The sequence below is a fragment of the Pimephales promelas genome, chromosome 2 (assembly GCF_988280905.1).
Source record: "Pimephales promelas chromosome 2, fPimPro1.hap1.1, whole genome shotgun sequence".
Taxonomy (NCBI): Eukaryota; Metazoa; Chordata; class Actinopteri; order Cypriniformes; family Leuciscidae; genus Pimephales; species Pimephales promelas.
Genome location: NC_142770.1, coordinates 33,446,057 through 33,466,661, shown reverse-complemented (window position 1 = coordinate 33,466,661; position 20,605 = coordinate 33,446,057). Strand labels below are relative to the sequence as shown.

Here is a 20,605-nt window from a genome sequence, read left to right as displayed (position 1 = left end):
ACGAGATGCCTGGAATTTCGCTGAAGCGGGACACCGGCCCGCAAGAAGCTGAGGTTTACCCACGGGGAGAAGGTAAGGCGCGGAGTAACTGGAACTCGAAGCGAGCCGCGATGCCATGCCCACCTCGGGACTCGATCGCGAAGCCACAGCTGAAGTGGTCTCATATGAAGCAAACCGAGCGGCGTTGCCGCGGCTGCGGATGCCATATGCCCCAGGAGCCTCTGAAAGAGTTTCAGTGGAACCACATTCTTGCCTTCGAACTGACAAAGGCAAGTCAGCAGTGAGCGCGCGCGCTCGTTCGTGAGCTGCGCGGACATGGCGACTGAGTCTATCTCCATGCCGAGAAAAGAGATCCTCTGCACGGGGCAAAGTTTGCTCTTCTCTCGGTTGACCCGAAGGCCCAGACGGGCTAGGTGCCGGAGCACCAGGTCTCTGTGTTCGCAAACCTGTTCTCGAGAGTGTGCCAGTATCAGCCAATCGTCGAGATAGTTCATGATGCGAACCCCTTGTTCGCGAAGGGGAACAAGGGCTGCCTCGACAATCTTCGTGAAGACGCGAGGAGACAGAGCTAACCCGAATGGGAGAACCGTGTACTGATATGCCTGGCCTTCGAAAGCGAACCGCAGAAAGGGTCTGTGTCGAGGCAAAATGGAGACATGAAAGTACGCGTCCTTCAGGTCGATCGCTGCAAACCAATCCTGAGGCCGGATGCATTCGAAAATGCGTTTGGCTGTGAGTATTTTGAACGGTAGCCGATGAAGAGCACGGTTCAAAATGCGCAGATCCAGGATCGGTCGTAACCCACCGGTCTTCTTGGGGACGATGAAGTAGGGGCTGTAAAACCCGGATTTCACCTCGGCTGGAGGGACAGTCTCGATTGCACCCTTCGCCAGCAGGGTCGCAATTTCCGCTCTCATGACCGGGGCATTGCCACCGACCAAAGTGGAGTGAACTCCCCTGAAACGGGGAGGAGACCGTGCGAACTGAATCGCGTAGCCGAATCTGATCGTTCTGATGACCCAGCGGGACAGCCCGGGGAGCTCTAACCAAGCTCCCAGGAAGTGAACCAGCGGGGTCATGCGAACCACAGACGTCCCCCCGGAGGGGCAGCGGGGCGGGGAGACTGGCATGCGTTCGGGTGTTACCCCGTGCGGATGCACAGTCGAGCCCCGCTCCCCGACAGAAGAGACCAGGGGAGGACCAGCGTCCCACTGGGGTCTGTTCTGTTGGGGTTCTGGCGAGAGAGGGGGAGGGGAGGTGCGTAGTCGAGGAACGACACACACTCCCTTCCGCACCCTCAGGGACAGAGAGGAATGAGAGGGTCGATGCGCTGGGGCGACGAGCGTACTCATTCCATGCTGTGCGCTCAGTGATGATGTTAAGTCTTTCTTTGACAAACTCAGGGTGCTGCCCAACCGTGAGCTGTTTTGAACAAAAGATTCTCCCCCGGCCCTCCACCGGGGGAAGGAGGGGGCCTGCTACCTCCTCCTGAGAAACACTCAACTTCATCACTGAGCAGCCCGTCTCAGGGGCGCCGCTTCGCCTGGCGTTTAGCGGGGCGTGCGGCCTGAGGGGGCTGGGACGCATGCCTACGGCCTCCTCCACGCCGCGTCCCGGATGAAGGCTGCTGCTGGGGACGCGTGGGAGGGAGGGGAGCCGCAGGGGGGCGTCCTCGGTGGCGAGCAGAGGGAGGTGCCTGAGCCGATGGCTGGGTGGAGGCAGCAGCTGACCTTCGGGGCAAAATGTGTTTGATGGCCTCCGTCTGCTTCTGGGCGGTGGAGAACTGCTGGGCGAAGTCTTCAACCGCACCGCCGAAAAGCCCAACCTGAGAGAGGGGGGCGTCGAGCAGCCGTGACCGCTCGGCGTCCTTTGTGTCTGCCAGGTTGAGCCAAAGGTGGTGCTCCTGGACCACGCTAGTGGCCATCACCTGCCCAACGGAGCGAGCCGCTACTTTCGTCGCCCGGAGAGCGAGGTCAGTAGCCGCTCGCAGCTCGTTAAAAGCCGCTGGGTCAGTCCCGCCCTCGTGCATGTCCCTGAGCAGTTTGGCTTGAAATACTTGCAAAGTGCTCATGGCATGCAAAGCGGCGGCCGCCTGTCCCGCCGCTCTATAGGATCGCGCCGCCATAGACGACGAGAACCTACAGGCTTTGGATGGATGCTTGGGAGGCCCCCGAAAGGAGGCGCTCTGCGGACACAGTTGCATCGCGACAGAGCGCTCCACCGGAGGGATCCCAGCATACCCACGGGCGACCGCGCCGTCGAGGGGAGGAAAGACGGGGGAGGCTGGAGCGCGCTCTCGAGAAGTCAAAGGAGACTTCCAAGTGCGCGTCAGCTCCACATGCAGCTCGGGGAAAAATGGAATTGGGTTCGGCTGTGGCCTTGCGGCGGCAGCTTTCCCCAAAAATTAATTATCCATCCGTGAGAGATCGGGGCAGGCCGGAGGGTTCCACTCTAACCCGATGCTCACGGGCGGCCCGAGAAAGCATGGCCGTCATCTCGGGATCAGACACAGGCAACGTCGGCACTCCCGAGGGAGGCAACGCAGCCGCATCCTCACTTCCCGAAGATTCAAGCCCGCCCTGTGATGCCACGATCGACATCGCGTCATTCTCTGGAGCGCCGAACGAAATAGACGGTACCTGCGAAGAGGCAGACGCCTGAATCGAAGCAGCGCTCGCTGGCTCTAACACTGGGGCGGTGGGTGTGGCCCGAGGTTCTTTCGTCGGGTTTTTGTTCCACACCGTCACCGTCAAATCACCCTGTCCACTAGTCGAAGCGCTTCTCGAGGAAGAAGCGGATCGAGTAACGGATGCGGGGACTCTCACTTTAGTTAGATCATTGAGTCTCGAACGCAGTGTAGAGATGGTCATCTTCCCACAAAAGGAACATGAGTCATCCACGAACGCTGCTGCTGCGTGCTGAATGCCCAGGCACACAGAGCAGCGATCGTGACCATCAGAGGACGACATGAATCGACCGCATCCAGAAGAACACGGGCGAATCGTCTTTAAAAAGACGTGCCACGTGTAGCTCTTTTACAAGGAGGAAATTCACTCTTTCAGCGCTGAGGCGTCCAGGGAGAAGCGCACAGTCTGGCAGACCACTGCTCAGATCGCAGGCAATGCAGAATCTCGCTGGGTATCGCCGTCACACCAACACTGAAGAGGAAGCTCGTCTCGAAGAGTCTTGACAGTGAGAATGGCTTAGGAGTGAAGAATTCTCTCGGCTCCGAAGCGAAAACATACTGCGGTTGCGTTCACTTCCTCCTTTTATGCTCACGGAGTAGGGCAGAGTGCGCTATGCAAATTTCCACAGCCCCAAGGCATTGCATGCCATTGGCTCGTGATTAAATACTCGAAGAGGATTGGCTTTCAATGCGAAATCCCCAATCTCCGTCACTTCTGACGTAACTGGAAGTGACTACGAAAGGGAACTATTGCTTCCTAATTCGTCCAACCGAGGGCAGAGACTACATTACCCATACACCCTTGAGTTTTACAAGTGAAGAGAGCATGCGTCGCTTTTGCCTGTAGCTACGTTTACAAGCACACAATCGGAATGAAATCAATACGATTGATGAATCTGAACAATGTGTTTCATGAAGGATAAATAAAGAAATCGGATTGATGTGCGCGTTTATATGTCACAAGTTTTAAATCGGATCTGATTTTTTGAGTTTTCCCGCTGTTCCCGCATAAATATTCTCCTCTATTGGTTCTTTATTTGTTTTCAGCAGCTGACGTAATATTAATTTGTCTCTGGTCATCTCTGCCGTGCTGATTATTAATATGACACTTTTTTCAACAGGAAAAACCATACACAGTAAAAAACAACCAGCTCGTTCCGCTCGTCATCCATCATTGCGTTTATTTAGCGTCATTTTCTTTTATTTATTTATTTATTTGACAGGGACAATGCAAACAAACATAGTGTCAAGACCAAGCATGTCACTGAAGTGTTGCGTATAAAGTTTATAGCTATTGCTAATTTTCAACTCCTGTCCCTGGAAGGGCTTTTATACACAATAAAATTTACATGATTAACTACTTCAATAAAAAAAATAATAATAATAAAAGAAAATACAAAAAAAATACAATAATAATAATAATACTAATATAAACATACATACATATCATATACAACTCTACTAATTAAATATAATTAAAAATGAGTACACTTTTGGTTTATTTTTAACCAATTTTTAAGCCTGGAAATGAACTTAATCTTAATGTCAGACACAGTCTTGATTTCAAAAGGTAATGAGTTCCAGAGTTTAGAACTCTTCACAGAGAAGGTTGTCTGTCCAAAACTGGTCCTGCAGTATGATAATTTACAGTCAAGATTTGTGGAGCTCCTAGTGACTCGGATGTTGTCCTGTCTCACAATAAATTTACTTAGAGGCTCAGGTGCTAGATGATTAATGCACTTATAAAGGAAAGAAAGGAAAATTTTATAAAACTATCAAAATTCATTAAATTATATTTCTTAAAGATGCTGCAATGATGATAACGTAATGGTTTTTTATCCAAAAGTTTTATTGCTTGATTATATAAAGAATTTATTCGTTTGATTGCAGTGGGAGCGGCTTGTGCCCATGTTGTCATGCAATATGATATGTGAGAAAATATCATAGCATGTATGTACATTAGGGCTGTCTGGTTTGGAATGTAGCTTCTAATTAATTTAAGACAATTGAGATTACTTTGTAATGTTTTCTGGATTTTCTTTATATGTTTTTCAAATTTAAGTTGAGGATCTAAAACTAATCCTAAATATTTAAATTCTGTAACTGGATGAATTTCTTTATTTTGTAATTTAATATTAAACCTTCATTTTATATCTATTTTTTAATGGAAAAGCACATGGAAACTGATTTCGAGAAATTTAAAACTAACTGATTTTGAATGAGCCACTGTTGAATGTCAGACATACTAGTGGACAGTACAGCTGCAGCCTGCTCAGGTGACTTGACGGGTACGTAAAGAACTGCATCATCCGCATAGAGCTGATAACTGGCACCTGAGCAGTGCAGAGGTAAATCATTTATAAAAAGACTAAAAAGCAAAGGGCCAAGCATAGAGCCCTGCGGGATGCCCATTTTTATAAAAAAAAGTTCTTATCTCTAAGTAGTTCTTAACCTATTCCTTAACCTCTCTCTTAACCTTATGGCACGGTTCCCGAAACGTTCGTACGCTAAGTATATCTTCTGTAAGTCACACTTTCGTAAGGTTGGTCTGGACCATTCGTAAGCTCTCTCTTAGTGTTGTTTGAGCTCAAGACGCTAGTTGCCGCCACTGTGCAGCAGTCTTTAGAAACTTTCACACATTTTCAAAACTATTTCACCTTTTTTCAAAACTCTACACACAATTCCCAAAACTTCACACACAAAATGCAAAATGCCTCACATCTCCTTCAAAAATGTAACTGCATTCAAAATGCCATAAACACATGTCAGAATGAAGCATTTCCAAATGGCAAACACTTATTAGTGCATTTTTTGATACACCATGTAAACTAGGGCTGAACGATTTTGGAAAATAATCTAATTGCGATTTTTTTAACCAATATTGCAATTGCGATTTAATATGCGATTTAAAAAAAAGTTCTTTACCTTCTGTATTAGTCGACAAAGACAGGCAATAAATAATTGTACAGTAGGTATGGGAATCTTTAGATAGCTCATGATCAGATCTAATTAATTAATCTTAATAACTCTTAAAATATGTATTTAATTACATGTGTAAAAACACATACTTTAAAAAATAAAAACATTTAATTAAACCAATTACATGTTAAGAATTTTAAATAGGCTATATAAAATAATATAGCTTCAAAATATAAAAGCTAGTAAATAAAGAGAAACAAAAAAAGCATTACAAGCAATAAACAAAGAGTGGTCTCAGTATTTAAAAGTAACGGTAGGCTGTCTGAATGTTTTTCATTCAAGAGCTGGAGTGATTTCCCCCCGAGTTGATATGATAAGCTGCATTCACACTAATGCATATATCTCTTTTGAAATTGTAAATGTAGTTTGTCCTGTTGGTTTAAGATATAACTGACCGTGTTTACATTAATTTCGCGTCATAAAAGCATTTTGACATGCAAACATTTAACCAATGAGTCGCTCACGGCCGCATGCACGAGCGCTCTTCACAAAGTGCGCGTTAGTATTTTAAAATGAAAGCAGCCTTCTCAGTGATTTTCATAGTTTTAATATATAAGCCAACTGCATTCCAAAAGACATAAATAATGCCTCTGTGAAGCATTTGTAAGGAAAATTCCCGCGGGAGAGAACGCGCACTGCAAGTGTAACGTTATAACATCAAGCAAAGCGGCAAAACCTGTTCAATGAAGCCCGCGAATGTCCTTGTAATTCGGTTCAACCCCGAACTTTATGAAATAACGTTACTATGTTTCGGAAGGTAGCGGTGTTGTGTGTGTGTGAGTGAGGAAGAGAGAGAGCGAGAGAGAGAGAAAATAGAAGCAAGCAGAACACGGTTCGTTTCTAAAGCACGCGCAGCGTCATCACGCATCTGTGTTTAAAAACTAAGCTCAGACTCGATTCTGAAATTCTCTGAATCGATCCAGGATTGTCGAGGAGAGAATAAATAACGTCTCGGTTACGTATGTAACCCTCGTTCCCTGAGTAGGGAACGGAGACGTTACGTCAGAAGTGACGGAGATTGGGGGTTTCGCATAGAAAGCCAATCCTCTTCGAGTATTTAAAAACGAGCCAATGGCATGCAATGCCTTGGGGCTGCGGAAATTTGCATAGCGTACTCCGCCCTACTCCGTGAGTATAAAAGGAGGAAGTGAACGCAACCGCAGTATGTCTTCGCTGAGGAGCCAAGACTGAACTCGGCGTCTACCCAGCGATACAGCAGAAGTGGCAGGGAGACGTAACGTCTCCGATCCCTACTCAGGGAACGAGGGTTACATACGTAACCGAGACGTTCCCTTTCGTAGTCACTTCGAGTTACGTCAGAAGTGACGGAGATTGGGGGTCTGTGCCATCACGCCAACTTCAAGCTGTCTTCCAGTGCCCTGCGAAAATCTGAACCCCTTTTTTTTTTTTTTTGGGATCTTACTTTGACACAGGATTACCAAGGTACACTGGGAAACATATCCCGGAAGGGACATGTTACCAGATGCCTACCAGAGGGAGGACTTAAGAATACTCATATGGTATAGGAACACATATGGAACACTGGAGTACCAGCTGTTGGTGGCTATACAATTTAAACTCCAGGGTTGGCAGATGGCTTGCCAAGGGAAGACACATGCTCAGAGAGTCTTACAGTGGATAATACACATGAGACGGTTACCAAGGGGGAACCGTACGCATGGAGGCACCTAGCCAGCATCCAGAGCCACGGCAGTGGAGCCCGCATCGTCGGTGCTGGAGGACTCAAGCCTTCAATGGAAGAACTGAGGAAATCGCACTTATCCAGTCCGGGGAGTGGAGTGGCGAGCAAGCGAAGACACCTGAGCGGGTCCAGTACCGGCCGGAACGAGTACGTGAGAAGACACTGGCTCAATTCGCAGATTATAGAATCTGACGAAGGTGTTGGGTGTCGCCCAGCCTGCAGCTCTGCAGATGTCTGTTAGCGAGGCGCCGTGCGCTAAAGCCCAAGAGGAGGCCACACTCCGAGTGGAATGGGCCGTCACACCAAGGGGGCACGGACGGCCTTGCTGCTGGTAAGACAAAGCAATGGCATCCACTATCCAGTGGGACAGCCGTTGCTTTGAGAGAGCCCTTCCCTTCTGGCTCCCCCCATGACAGACAAAGAGCTGGTCTGAGGTCCTGAAACACTGCGTTCTGTCGACATAGGTGCGGAGAGCACGTACTGGACAGAGCAGTGCCAAGGCTGGGTCTGCCTCCTCCAGGGGCAGCGCTTGCAGGTTCACCACCAGGTCCCCTTGGAGGGGAGTGGTAGGAACCTTGGGCATATATCCAGGCCGGGGTCTCAGGAATACGTGAGAGTAAGCCGGCCCGAACTCCAGGCACAGTTCGTCAACAGAGAGTGCGTGCAGGTCCCTTACTCTCCTGATGGAGACCAATGCAATCAGGAGTGCTGTCACATAGGACAGGGCAAAAACTCTACCGACTGCAAAGGCTCCAGGGGAGGCCTCTGCAGAGCACCCAGGTCTACTGAGAGGTCCCCAGAGGGCAGGAGGGGAAGGAGGCGGATTTAGCCCCCTCACTCCCCTCAGGAACCTGATGACCAGGTCATGCTTCCCATAGACTTACCTTTCACTGCATCATGAGACACGGCAATGGCCGCGACATAAATCCAAAGGGTGGAGGGCGACAGCCTACGCTCCAACCCTTCTTGCAGGAAGGAAGCACGACTCCGATCGAACATCTCCGGGGGTCTTCTCAGCGAGAAGAGCACCAGCTGACGAAGAGGTTCCACTTCAACGCGTACAGGTGTCTCGTGGACGACGCTCTAGCGGAAGTGATGGTTGCCGCCACCGCAGGTGGCAACGAACTCAAACCTGCCCCGTCCCATCCCGGAGCCACACGTGTAGTCTCCAGGATCAGGACGAGGGTGCCACGGAGTGTCCCGTCTCTGAGTGAGTAGATCTTGTCTCAGAGGAATAGGCCAAGGAGGTGCTGTCGCGAGGAGCATGAGTTCGGAGAACCACGTCTTGGTGGGCCAATAGGGGACTACCAGCAAGACCTGCTCCTCGTCCTCCTTGATCTTGCACAACACCCGTGCAAGGAGGCTCACTGGGGGAAACGCATACTTGCGTGGGCCCCGTGGCCAGCTGTGCGCCAGCGCATCCGAACCGAGAGTGCCTCGGGTCAGAGAATAAAACTGGGCGCAGTGGGCTGAGTCCCGAGAGGCGAACAGATCTATCTGTGCCTCCCCGAACTGTTCCCAGATCAGCTGGACCGACTGGGGATGGAGTCGCCATTCGCCGGAGATGGGACGGACCCGTGACAGCTCGTCGGCTGCCCAGTTCCGGTCTCCAGGAATGTAAACTGCACGAAGGGACCTCAGGTGCTTCTGACTCCATATCAAGAGGTGGCGGGCGAGCTGCGACAACCGGCGCGAGCGTAGACCCCCCTGGAGGTTGATGTACGCTACAGCCGTAGTGTTGTCTGAGCGGACAAGCACATGCTGGCCCCTGAGCAACGCTCGGAGCGGTGCAGGGCGAGCCGTACTGCCAGCAGCTCGAGGCAATTGATGTGCATGAGGCGCTGGGCTCCTGTCCAGGAACCGGCGGCTGCATGCCCATTGCACATGGCACCCCAACCCGTGGTAGACGAATCCGTGGAGACGACGAGATGCCTGGAAACTCGCTGAATAGGGACCCCTGTCCGTAAAAAGCTGAGGTTCGACCACGGGAAGAAGGTTCGTCGGCACGCCGGAGTTACTGGAACTCGGAGCGAGCCGCGATGCCATGCCCACCTCGGGACTCGATCGCGAAGCCACAGCTGAAGCGGTCTCAATGAAGCAAACCGAGCGGCGTTGCCGCGGCCGCGGATGCCATATGCCCCAGGAGCCTCTGAAATAGTTTCAGTGGAACCGCACTCTTGCCCTCGAACTGTCGAAGACAAGTCAGCAGTGAGTGCGCACGCTCGTTCGTGAGCTGCGCGGACATGGCGACCGAGTCTATCTCCATGCCGAGAAAAGAGATCCTCTGCACGGGGCAAAGTTTGCTCTTTTCCCGGTTGACCCGAAGGCCCAGACGGGCTAGGTGCCGGAGCACCAGGTCTCTGCGTTCGCAAACCTGAGCTCGAGAGTGTGCCAGTATCAGCCAGTCGTCGAGATAATTCAGGATGCGAACCCCGTGTTCGCGAAGGGGAACAAGGGCTGCCTCGACGATCTTCGTGAAGACGCGAGGGGACAGAGCTAACCCGAATGGGAGAACGGCGTACTGGTATGCCTGGCCCTCGAAGGCAAACCGAAGAAACGGTCTGTGTCGAGGTAAAATGGAGACATGGAAGTACGCGTCCTTCAGGTCGATCGCTGCAAACCAATCCTGATACCGAACACATTCGAAAATGCGTTTGGCCGTGAGCATTTTGAACGGTAGTCGATGGAGAGAACGGTTCAAAATGCGCAGTCCAGGATCGGTCATAACCCACCGGTCTTCTGGGGACAGTGAAGTATGGGCTGTAGACCCGGGCCTCACCTCGGCTGGAGGGACCGTCTCGATTGCACCCTTCGCCAGCAGGGTGCAATCTCCGCTCTCGTGACCGGGGCATAGCCACCGACCACCGTGGAGCGAACTCCCCTAAAGCGGGGAGGAGACCTCGCGAACTGAGTCGCGTAGCCGAATCTGATCGTTCTGATGACGCAGCGGGACAGGTCGGGGAGCTCTAGCCAAGCTCCCAGGAACTGAACCAGCGGAGTCATGCGAACCACAGACGTCCCCCCGGAGGGGCAGCGGTACAGGGAGACCGGCATGCGCACAGGAGTTACCCTGTGCGGATGCACAGTCGATCCCCGTTCCCCGACAGAAGAGACCAGGGAAGGCAGAGCGTTCCACGGGGGTCTGTTCTGCCGGGGGTCTGGCGATAGAGGGGGAGGGGAGTGGTGTAGTCGGGGGACGGCACACGCTCCCATCCGCACCCTTAGAGACAGAGCGGAATGAACGGGGCGACGCACTGGACGTCGTGCACGCTCATTCCAGTCTGTGTGCTCAATGACAGTGTCAGCCTTTCCTCAACCAGCTCAAGGAGCTAGCTAGAACAAAAGATTCTCCACCGGCCCTCCACCGGGGAAGGAGGGGCCCTGCTACCGCCTCCTGAGAAAAACCATGACACTATCACTGAGCGGCCCGCCTCAGGAACATCGCTTCGCCTGGCGTTTAGCGGGGCACACGGCCTGAGGGGGGGGGACGCTTACCTGTGGCCTCCTCCACGACGCGAACCGGCTGAAAGCTGCTGCTGGGGCCGCGTGGGAGGGAAGGGAGCCGCAGGGGGGCGTCCTCGGCGGCGAGCTGGCGGAGGCGTCTGAGCCGACGGCTGGTTGGAGGCAGCAGCTGGCCGTCGGGGCAGAGAAACCGCCTTCGTCTTCTCCTAGGCGGTCGAGAAGTGCTGGGCAAAGTCCTGGACCGCACCGCCGAACATCATGATGCTCCTGGACCACAGCGGTGGGCATCACCTGACCAAGGGAGCGAGCGACCGCCTCCGTGACCCGTTTAAGGGCAAGGTAGGCGGCAGGCTCGCAGCTCGCTTGGTCCGTCCCCTCCTCGTGCACATTCCTGAGCAGCTAGCTTTGTAGGGGCTCATCATATGCAGGGCGGAGGCTGCCTGTCCCGCCGCTCTACAGAATCGCGCCGCCATAGACGACGAGAACCCATAGGCTTTGGAGGGGCATCTGAGAGCAACCGCCGGTTGACCGGGGGAGCCCCAGCGTACCCACAGACAGCCGCATCGCCGAGGGGAGGAAGGGCGGGGAACTGAAGCACGCTTTTTTTTTTTTTTTTTTTTTTTTTTTTTTTGCGTGTCAGTTCCGCATGCAACTCGGGGAAAAAAAGGAAATTGGGGTTGGCCGTGGCCGTAAGGCGGCAGCGTTACCCAAAAACCAATTATCCAGCCGCGAGAGATCGGGATAGGGCGGAGTTCCACCCCCACCCGATGCTCACGGCGGCCCGAGATAGCACGGCCATCATCGCGGGATCAGACACGGCGACGCCGACGCTCCCGAGGGAGGCAACGCGGCCGCATCCTCACTTCCCGAGGAGTCAAGCCCGCCTTGTGATGCTGCGATCGTCATCGCATCATTCTCTGGAGCGCCGAGCGAAACAGACGGTACCTCAGAGAGGCAGACGTCTGAAGCGATACAGCGCTCACTGGCTCTAACACTGAGCGGTGGGTGTGACCCGAGGAACTAACGTCGGGGTTTTTTGTCACACATTCACCGTCATATCACCCTATCCGCGAGTCGAACAGCCTCTATTTTAAGAAGCAGAACGAGTAACGGACACGGGGACTCTCACTATCAGATCATTGAGTCTCGAGCACAGTGTAGAGATGCTCATGTTCCCATTCAGAAGGAACATGAAACATCCGCGAACGCTGCTCTGCATGCTGAAGCCCAGGCACACACAGAGCAGCGATCGCGACCATCAGAGAATGACATGAGACGAACGCACCCAGAAGAACACGGGCGAGTCGTCTTTAAAAAGACGTGCCGCGTGCAGCTCTTTCACTTAAAGAGAGGAGGAAATTCACTCTTTCAGCGCTGAGGCGACCAGGGAGAAGCGCAAAGTCTGGCAGACCACTGCTCAGATCGCAGGCAATGCAGAGTCTCGCTGGGTACCGCCGTCACACCAACACTGAAGAGGACGCTCGTCTCGAAGAGTCTTGAACAGTGAGAATGGCTTTCAGGAGTGAAGAGTTCTCTTGGCTCCGAAGCAAAAAACATACTGCGGTTGCGTTCACTTCCTCCTTTTATACTCACGGAGTAGGGCGGAGTACGCTATGCAAATTTCCGCAGCCCCAAGGCATTGCATGCCATTGGCTCGTTTTTAAATACTCGAAGAGGATTGGCTTTCTATGCGAAACCCCCAATCTCCGTCACTTCTGACGTAACTCGAAGTGACTACGAAAGGGAACACAATATCACATACATTAAAAATAAACTGTTCTTTTCTGAACGCCAGACCGCGTAGCGTGGCAAGTTGATGCTTTATCTTGCAGGCTACTTTTCTCTCGCGTGTCACGTGACCAGTGTAATCGCAGCTCTTGCGATTACAAAATCGCGTTTCATCATATCGCGATTTTATCGCAAATGCAATTAATCGTTCAGCCCTAATGTAAACATTGTTTTTTTTTTGTTTTTTGTTTTTTTTCTAAATCTAAAGCTCTTTGGTCTTCCATACGCTTATATCAACACAATGTTCTACAGTGAAAGTAGTCTTCTGAGATTGGTAACAAGTACACTGACAGTATTCACCAATGCAATTTAGAAACAGAAAAGATTCATTAGGCCAAACATTACTGTTGTGTACACTATACAACAAAACCATAAACATATGTAAACCAAAAGTATATTCTTTATAATACAGTAAAGGACACAATTGAGTCTGTGGGGGTCTCTGTCCATTGTTGGCATCTATTGTTCAAAACAGGTAATCTGACCTTTGACCTATCATAGGCTAATACTACAGTAAAGCAGTGATTGGTTAGTGATCAGTAAAACAATTAGAGTTTGCACATATGAGGAGTGTTTGTGTGACCTGGTGAATAATTGTAGCATGTTGTTTGGTGTGTTTGGAAAAGAAAAGCAAGTCAATTCCTACTAGATGTTTTGTGTTTTAGTCAAAGGCTGAGAAATAGCTTATGGTTTTGGAGATTTGGTGTGTAGGTTTGCACTTTGAGTGAGAGGTTTCAGGGCTGGAGTGAGACTCATTTTACCCACATGCCCACTTTAGTTCCCCACTGACTATTACAGTAAAATAATATAATTAAAACCTCAGTATATAAGTCTGCAATAGTGCACTCTACTGTACAGCCTTTTAATTCATTGTATTTTGCAAAAATATAATTTTCTATTCAGTGCAAAAGTAGTACACAGGGTTTTATAAATACAGAGGTCCCAAAAGTGATCTTGGGTTCGGGGGCATATTATTTTTCCACAGTAATTGTCAAAGAACTTGGGATATGTATATTTGTGTTAAATAGGAATCCATTGCAATAAAGTTATTCTCATTCTGGGCACAGTATGCAAGGCTATTGCTTTACCTCTCCTCTCTTATCTCCATCTCCTTCTCTCGTTCTTCTTCTCTCAGTCTCTTTATCTTTACCTGTAAACATCCCCTACCTGAAGCTGAGCTTTGATAGATGATTAGTTTTGCCACTTGCATCCTATCTCGTGACGCTTTGCATTGGGATTCCCGCGCGGCTCGTGCTTCTGTGTACATTCTGCTTTGATCGTCATCTCAAACATTTTGACATATCACAATTTGATAATTTAATTAATAGTCTCTATTTTACTGATAACTAAAACAATGTTAAAATAAATGTTACTCGAATAAATTGAGGAATTTTTAATTTGCATAGAACGTGTTATCTTTCTTAACGGCGTAATAAACCTTCGCGTGAAGTGGAAAATCGATTCCTGAGCAATCAATGCCAACTAATTCAGCACCTTCACTTGGGACAGCGCCTTTGTGGCGTCGAACGTAAGAGGAGCGAGTTAAGAAGCTTCCTAAGGGACACTTCGGGGAACACACTTAGGAACGTAGACAACTTCGGTAAGATATATCTTTTTGAGTCTTCTTAGTGCGCTAAGAGTGAGCGTTATCGGGGAACCGGCCCTGGTTCTTATGGAGAGATTAATGAGGTGAGTCAATGGTTTGACAGGAACATCTTTATAATTTTCAAGAAAACCACTATTCATCATAAAATGTCATTAGACTTGGAATTTGAAAGTTCATTAATTATTTCTACAACTTTTGTTTCCGACACCTCTTTAATATAAAATGAATGTGTTGTGGTGTCTCTCAATGAAAGATTAAAAGGATCAACGGACTGGAAGTCTTTTGATAATTATTCAACTGACTGTACAAAATAAGAATTGAATTCATCAGCTATTGGCACGATCGGTTATGCTATTGCCATTGATATTAAGTTCTGTGATCTTTTTATGTTTATTTGATTTATTAGTCAAATTGTTTGAATGCTTCCATAGTGAGTTATTTATGCCTTTGGAACTATCAATTAAATTAGTGTAATATGCTACTTTTGCTTTCCGCAACTCAATTACAACTTTATTCTTCAAACCTTTATAAATCAAGAAATCTGTATTGAGTTTAGATCTTAAAGAAGTTTTCAAGGCTAAATCTCGCTTCTTCATGAGAATTCGTAATCCAGTATTTATCCAAGGCGCCGTATAATCTTTTTTTTTTTTTTCAAATTGATTTGCTTTGTAAATTTTTCCATAAGACATGTAATAGCTGTAGTCAAGGAATTACAACATTTCTCTACATCATCTAGTGTCATAATTTGTCCCCAGTTTATATTTTTAAGTTCTCTTTCAAATTGTGCAGTTTTACATTTAGGAAGAATGAAATGTGTTTTTTCATGATCAGATTTACCAAAGTACTGTAGACGCTTCTTCATCAGTTTCCTAACAGTCAAAGTCATGTTATGGTCGGAGAGTCCGGTAATCAAAATATACGTCCTTGTAATTCGTTCTGGTCTATTAGTAAATGCCAAATCAATGAGGGTCTTAGTCTGTCTTCTTATTCTTGTAGGTCCTTCAATCATTTGTCTATAGTTACATTTTGTCATAAGTGCTTTGAGTTTATGTTTACAGTTTTTATCAGACCAACAAATATTGTAGTCTACATACCATATTGTCATTGCATATTCGCAGTCCTTTCAGTTTCATTTACATTTTACATAACATTTATTCATTTAGCTGAAGCTTTTATCCAAAGCGTCTTACAATTGCTATATATGTCAGAGGTCGCACGCCTCTGGAGCAACTAGGGGTTAAGTGTCTTGCTCAGGGACACATTGGTGTCTCACAGTGGATTCGAACCCGGGTCTTTCACACCAAGGCATGTGTCTTATCCACTGCGCCATCACCACCCCAGTTTCGGTTTTCAATCTGATCAAGTGTTTATATGTTTCAAGAATGAAATTTCGATTGGATTGAAAGGGGTGGTTTACCCCTTTTGTAATCCGATCGAAATTTAATTCGGATCAAGCTTATTCGGATCGATTAAGGTGAAGGTTTTTTAGTCCGATCTAGCCGTCAGGGTGTGTGTGTGTGTGTGTGTGTGTGTGAAACGAGTAAAGAAATGAACCATAGCAAGACTCATGTTTATGTTCTACTGTTCTAATTGGTTATTATGTTATTATGTTTTATAATTTATTTTATGTACATGTACGTACATTTGTTCAAAATGTTTTCAATACCCTTTTGCACATTTTTTTTTAATTTTGTTTAGTAGCTCATTCTAGCTCAAGCAAATCCACAATTAAATTATTTTTTTTTACAACAGACGATATATAACAGTCGTCTGTTGAATGCTGTATATAAAACCCTTCAATATAGTTGTTGTTACCTCAGGGGAAGAGGGGAGTCAGCAAAAAATCAATAAATAAAATACAATAAAAATAATAAAATAATAAATAATAATAAAAGCACTGGATGGATGAACATGTTTAGATGCATGATTTATTTTCCATTGTGAATTTATGCCTCCTTGTAGCTGCCTGTGTAACTGTGTTACTGGAGTGAGTTTCATAAATCCCCTTACACAGTCAAGTTCAATCACACACACCACTGTGGACAAATAATACAACCCTATAATGTAATATAAACACACACAATACCTTTCATTAGATGATGGTGTTTTCTCACTGAAGTTTGGTGGATGACCTTTAGACCAATCACTCTTCAGAGACACAGAGCTGGACACATGTGAGCCTGATCTTACACTGATGACACAAAGAACAGAGAGAGAGAGAAAACACTTTAGTAAAGGAGGATCAACTGTGTCTGAAACACATCTGTGTCTTTATCTAATCCTCCACAGAAACACACACACTCACACAATTTACAGTTCTTTAGTTAACCATCATTTTATTTACTGGCTCACATTAGTTTAACAATTTATTTAATATACATGAATGAGATTAAATCTGTTGAGAATCTGTTAAATTAAATTAAATTAAGTGTATAATTGTTTTCTAATGTCTATCAATAATTTCATGATCTAAAAACTAAAGTCATTTATTTGGATTAATTCAGCATCTAGAAGGTTATTAACAAATTATTAACTGTGATATTTTCCATATAGCAAACAGCGCTTTATAGACAATGTCAGAGTTAATTTAAGAAGTTCAAATTGAAGTTGGTCAAAGCATTTGCAAATATAGAGCAATGCTTAAAGTTGTGTTATTGACAGAGAAACACAAAGTCCAGTGGAGTTTAAAGTGAGAGTGTGAAAACAGACGCAGTCTCACCTGTGTTTCTCTGAGAGACTCATCTGAGAGAGAGAGTCCTTTCCTCTTTCCTCTGACATACTGCAGCTAAACTGACCCTGAAAACTGATCAGAAAACACTCAATCCTTCAGCATCACCTGCAAATCACAACATTTCCACACATCAACAACATCTTATTGAAGAATAAAGAGTTATCATCAACAACAGCAACAGCAAAAACAATGTATCAAATAAAGTGAGTTACAAACAAATATATTGCCATGTAAAATAACCGAATGGTCTTAATCATTTCTGATTGTTTAATAACTGACTCTAAATATGAATTCATTGGGGAACAGAAATGCACACTGAGCTAAGAAAACTGAACTCAATTTGATATATTCTCTATTACAGTATAATATCATTTTACAATTATATTCAAGTTCACAATGATCATTGATTTCAAATAAAAAATGTCATTCTTCTAAAATAGTATAACTACTATTCATTATATATATATATATATATATATATATATATATATACAGTATATAGGCTATATCAGATTGTTGTTGATTGACGTTTGGCTTCATCTGTCTGTCCACTGTAAATGTCTGCTTCAAAAATACTTTCCAATTCACTTCACACAAACAACAGCCTAACACTGACGAGGAAATGGGAGAAAACATTTTACAAACATATTCGTGTTGAATAAACGTTTCTCAATAAAACTTTTTTTTGTTTGTTTTTACTTCAAAAGACTGCAAATTTCTGTCAGATTGTTCTTCTGTTCGGAGTAAGAACATAGCCTTCTGTAACTTCACATTTAAATCTCGCTTAATATACAAAGCTCCTAATAATGACAAATGACTGTAATGGAGAATGCAATACACTTACTTGCAGTCTTGTCCACTAAGAAGAGAATTTATCAGTATTTTAAACTCAGTAACGCTTGTTGTCAGTCCGCGCGCGTCGTTCTCAGAATCTCTTGCTGGTCTCGATGGATTGTGGATTAAACACATTAAATGTCCGCGAGTGTTATTAGATTTGGTAGGCATTGTGCTAAATTTACATCTATAGACATGTTTTCTGAATGACAGATGAAATCAAATCCAGTGAGCGGCAGGTTTAGGTGTCAGTTGTTATATATTCGACAATGAAGGGTTAAAAGCGCGTATCGAGTTCACAGCGCAATCTCTCATGAAGTGCCGGAGCCCGTATTAATATTTACTGAGAAACACGTGATCAATGAGAAACGAAGCTTTAATTTCTTTTTTTAGTCCGTGCATGCTTCTCTTTGCAAGTCGGAATGTTTAAACTCACTCTACAGGTTTGTGGAAGTGTAAGTCCCCATAGCCTATGTCACATGATCATATATTCTTCCAACACATAAACAGCAAGGGCCTACTCAAAGTATGGTCTATTATTTTGTGGTTTCTAAGCTGTTTGTGTCAGAATATATGTAACATGGGCTATAGGCTTATTTATATATTTTTATGTTAATGTTAGTTTTTATGTTAATGGACTTAAACTTCCAAAAAAAAAAACTGTAGTGATCACCTTGATAATAAAACATTAACCATGTGTGACATGGCGTGTGTATTTCTTTAGACAAGGACAGAAGATCATACCAGCTTAAAAAAAAAAGTTAGAAACCATCACAGAAATTCCAATGGTTCAAGATATTAGGTAGGCTTTTACCATTTAAATCACTACAGAATTATTTTTTATTTTATTTTTGTAGTGTGTTTGGGACATATTCCATTAGAGACTCACAGAGACCACTTTAATTCCCATTACAACCAATAAAATTCCCATGAAATCCATTAAATCCAATAGAATTTCTGTAATGGTGTCTATAGTTTTTTTTTTTTTTTTTTTTAGCAGAGCAGTATCATGTGTGAACGCTTTATCTTGTTTATCTGTGGGAAGTAGAACTCTGTAACTTGTAAACTGGTGGGACTGGTATTTTTATGTTGAAAAGGACGTGCTTGTGTAACTGGTTATACTTGTACAATGTAATGAAGGTTCCCTTTCGTAGTCACTTCGAGTTACGTCAGAAGTGACGGAGATTGGGGGTTTCGCATAGAAAGCCAATCCTCTTTGAGTATTTAATCACGAGCCAATGGCATGAAATGCCTTGGGGCTGCGGAAATTTGCATAGCGTACTCCGCCCTACTCCGTGAGTATAAAGGACGAAGTGAACGCAACCATGATGTTTTCGCTTCGGAGCCAAGAGATTTCTTCACTCCTCAAGCCATTCTCACTGATTCAAAACTCTTCGAGACGAGCGTCCTCTTCAGTGTTGGTGTGACGGCGGTACCCAGCGAGACTCTGCATTGCCTGCGATCTGAGCAGTGGTCTGCCAGACTTTGCGCTTCTCCCTGGTCGCCTCAGCGCTGAAAGAGTGAATTTACTCCTCTCTAAGTGAAAGAGCTGCACGCGGCACGTCTTTTTAAAGACGACTCGCCCGTGTTCTTCTGGGTGCGTTCGTCTCATGTCATTTTCTGATGGTCACGATCGCTGCTCTGTGTGCCTGGGCTTTCAGCATGCAGTAGCAGCGTTTGTGGATGACTCATGTTCCTTCTGTGGAAACATGAGCATCTCTACACTGTGATCTAGACTCAATGATCCGATAAAGTGAGAGTCCCCGTGTCCGTTACTCGTTCTGCTTCTTCTTCTAGAAGCTCTTCGACTCGCGGACAGGGTGATATGACGGTGATTGTGTGGCACTACCCCCGATGCTAGTTCCTCGGGCCACACCCACCGCTCCAGTGTTAGAGCCAGTGAGCGCTGTATCGCCTCAGGCGTCTGCCTCTTCGCAGGTACCGTCTGTTTCGTTCAGCGCTCCAGAGGATGATGCGATGTCGATCGCAGCATCACAAGGCGGGCTTGACTCCTCGGGAAGTGAGGATGCGGCTGCGTTGCCTCCCTCGGGAGCGTCAACGTCGCTGTGTCTGATCCCTCGATGACGGCCATGCTATCTCGGGCCTCCGTGAGCATCGGGTGGGAGTGGACCTCCGCCCTGTCCCGATCTCTCCCGATCTGATGAGCACCTGCTAGCTGCTCAGGAATGTGCACGAGGAGGGGACGGACCAAGCGAGCTGCGAGCCTGCTGCCGACCTCGCTCTCAAAAGGGCGACGGAAGCGGCCGCTCGCTCCCTTGGTCAGGTGATGCCCACCGCTGTGGTCCAGGAGCATCATCTAAATGTTTCGGCGGTGCAGTCCAGGACTTCGCCCAGCAGTTCTTGACCGCCTAGGAGCAGATGGAGGCGGGTTTACACTTCTGCCCCGACGGCCAGCTGCTGCCTCCACCCAGCCGTCGGCTCAGACGCCTCCGCCAGCTCGCCGCCGAGGACGCCCCCCTGCGGCTCCCTTCCCTCCCACGCGGCCCCAGCGGCAGCCTTCAGCCGGTTTGCGTCGTGGAGGAGGCCACAGGTAAGCGTCACAGCCCCCTCAGGCCGCGTGCCCCGCTAACGCCAGGCGAAGCGATGTTCCTGAGACGGGCTGCTCAGTGATAGTGTCACGGTTTTTCACAGGAGACGGTAGCAGGGCCCCTCCTTCCCCCGGTGGAGGGCCGGTGGAGAATCTTTTGTTCTAGCTAGCTCCTCGCTGCTCACCCACGAGTGAGCAACGCCTTGAGCTGGTTGAAGGAAAACTGACACTATCATTGAGCACACAGACTGGAATGAGCGTGCACGACG

At 47.2% G+C, this 20,605-nt stretch overlaps 1 protein-coding gene across 5 annotated transcripts in view; it reads right to left on the bottom strand.

The window, feature by feature from the left end:
• Positions 1–18,049, bottom strand: part of LOC148997230 (NACHT, LRR and PYD domains-containing protein 12-like) — a 93,064-nt gene extending 75,015 nt beyond the window's left edge. For 2 of the 5 annotated variants that reach the window (XM_089122135.1, XM_089122139.1), the window contains exons 1-3: positions 17,799–18,049; positions 16,943–17,026; positions 16,310–16,414 (exon numbers count right to left, since the gene is read on the bottom strand). In XM_089122135.1, coding sequence (XP_088978261.1) covers positions 16,310–16,414; positions 16,943–17,026; positions 17,799–17,959 — 350 coding nt within the window. In that variant the 5' untranslated portion in view covers positions 17,960–18,049. Of the gene's footprint in view, positions 1–16,309; positions 16,415–16,942; positions 17,060–17,798 lie in introns of all 5 variants that reach the window. The other 3 variants (XM_089122147.1, XM_089122143.1, XM_089122144.1) reach the window with 3 other exon arrangements.
• Positions 18,050–20,605: the final 2,556 nt, after the last annotated feature.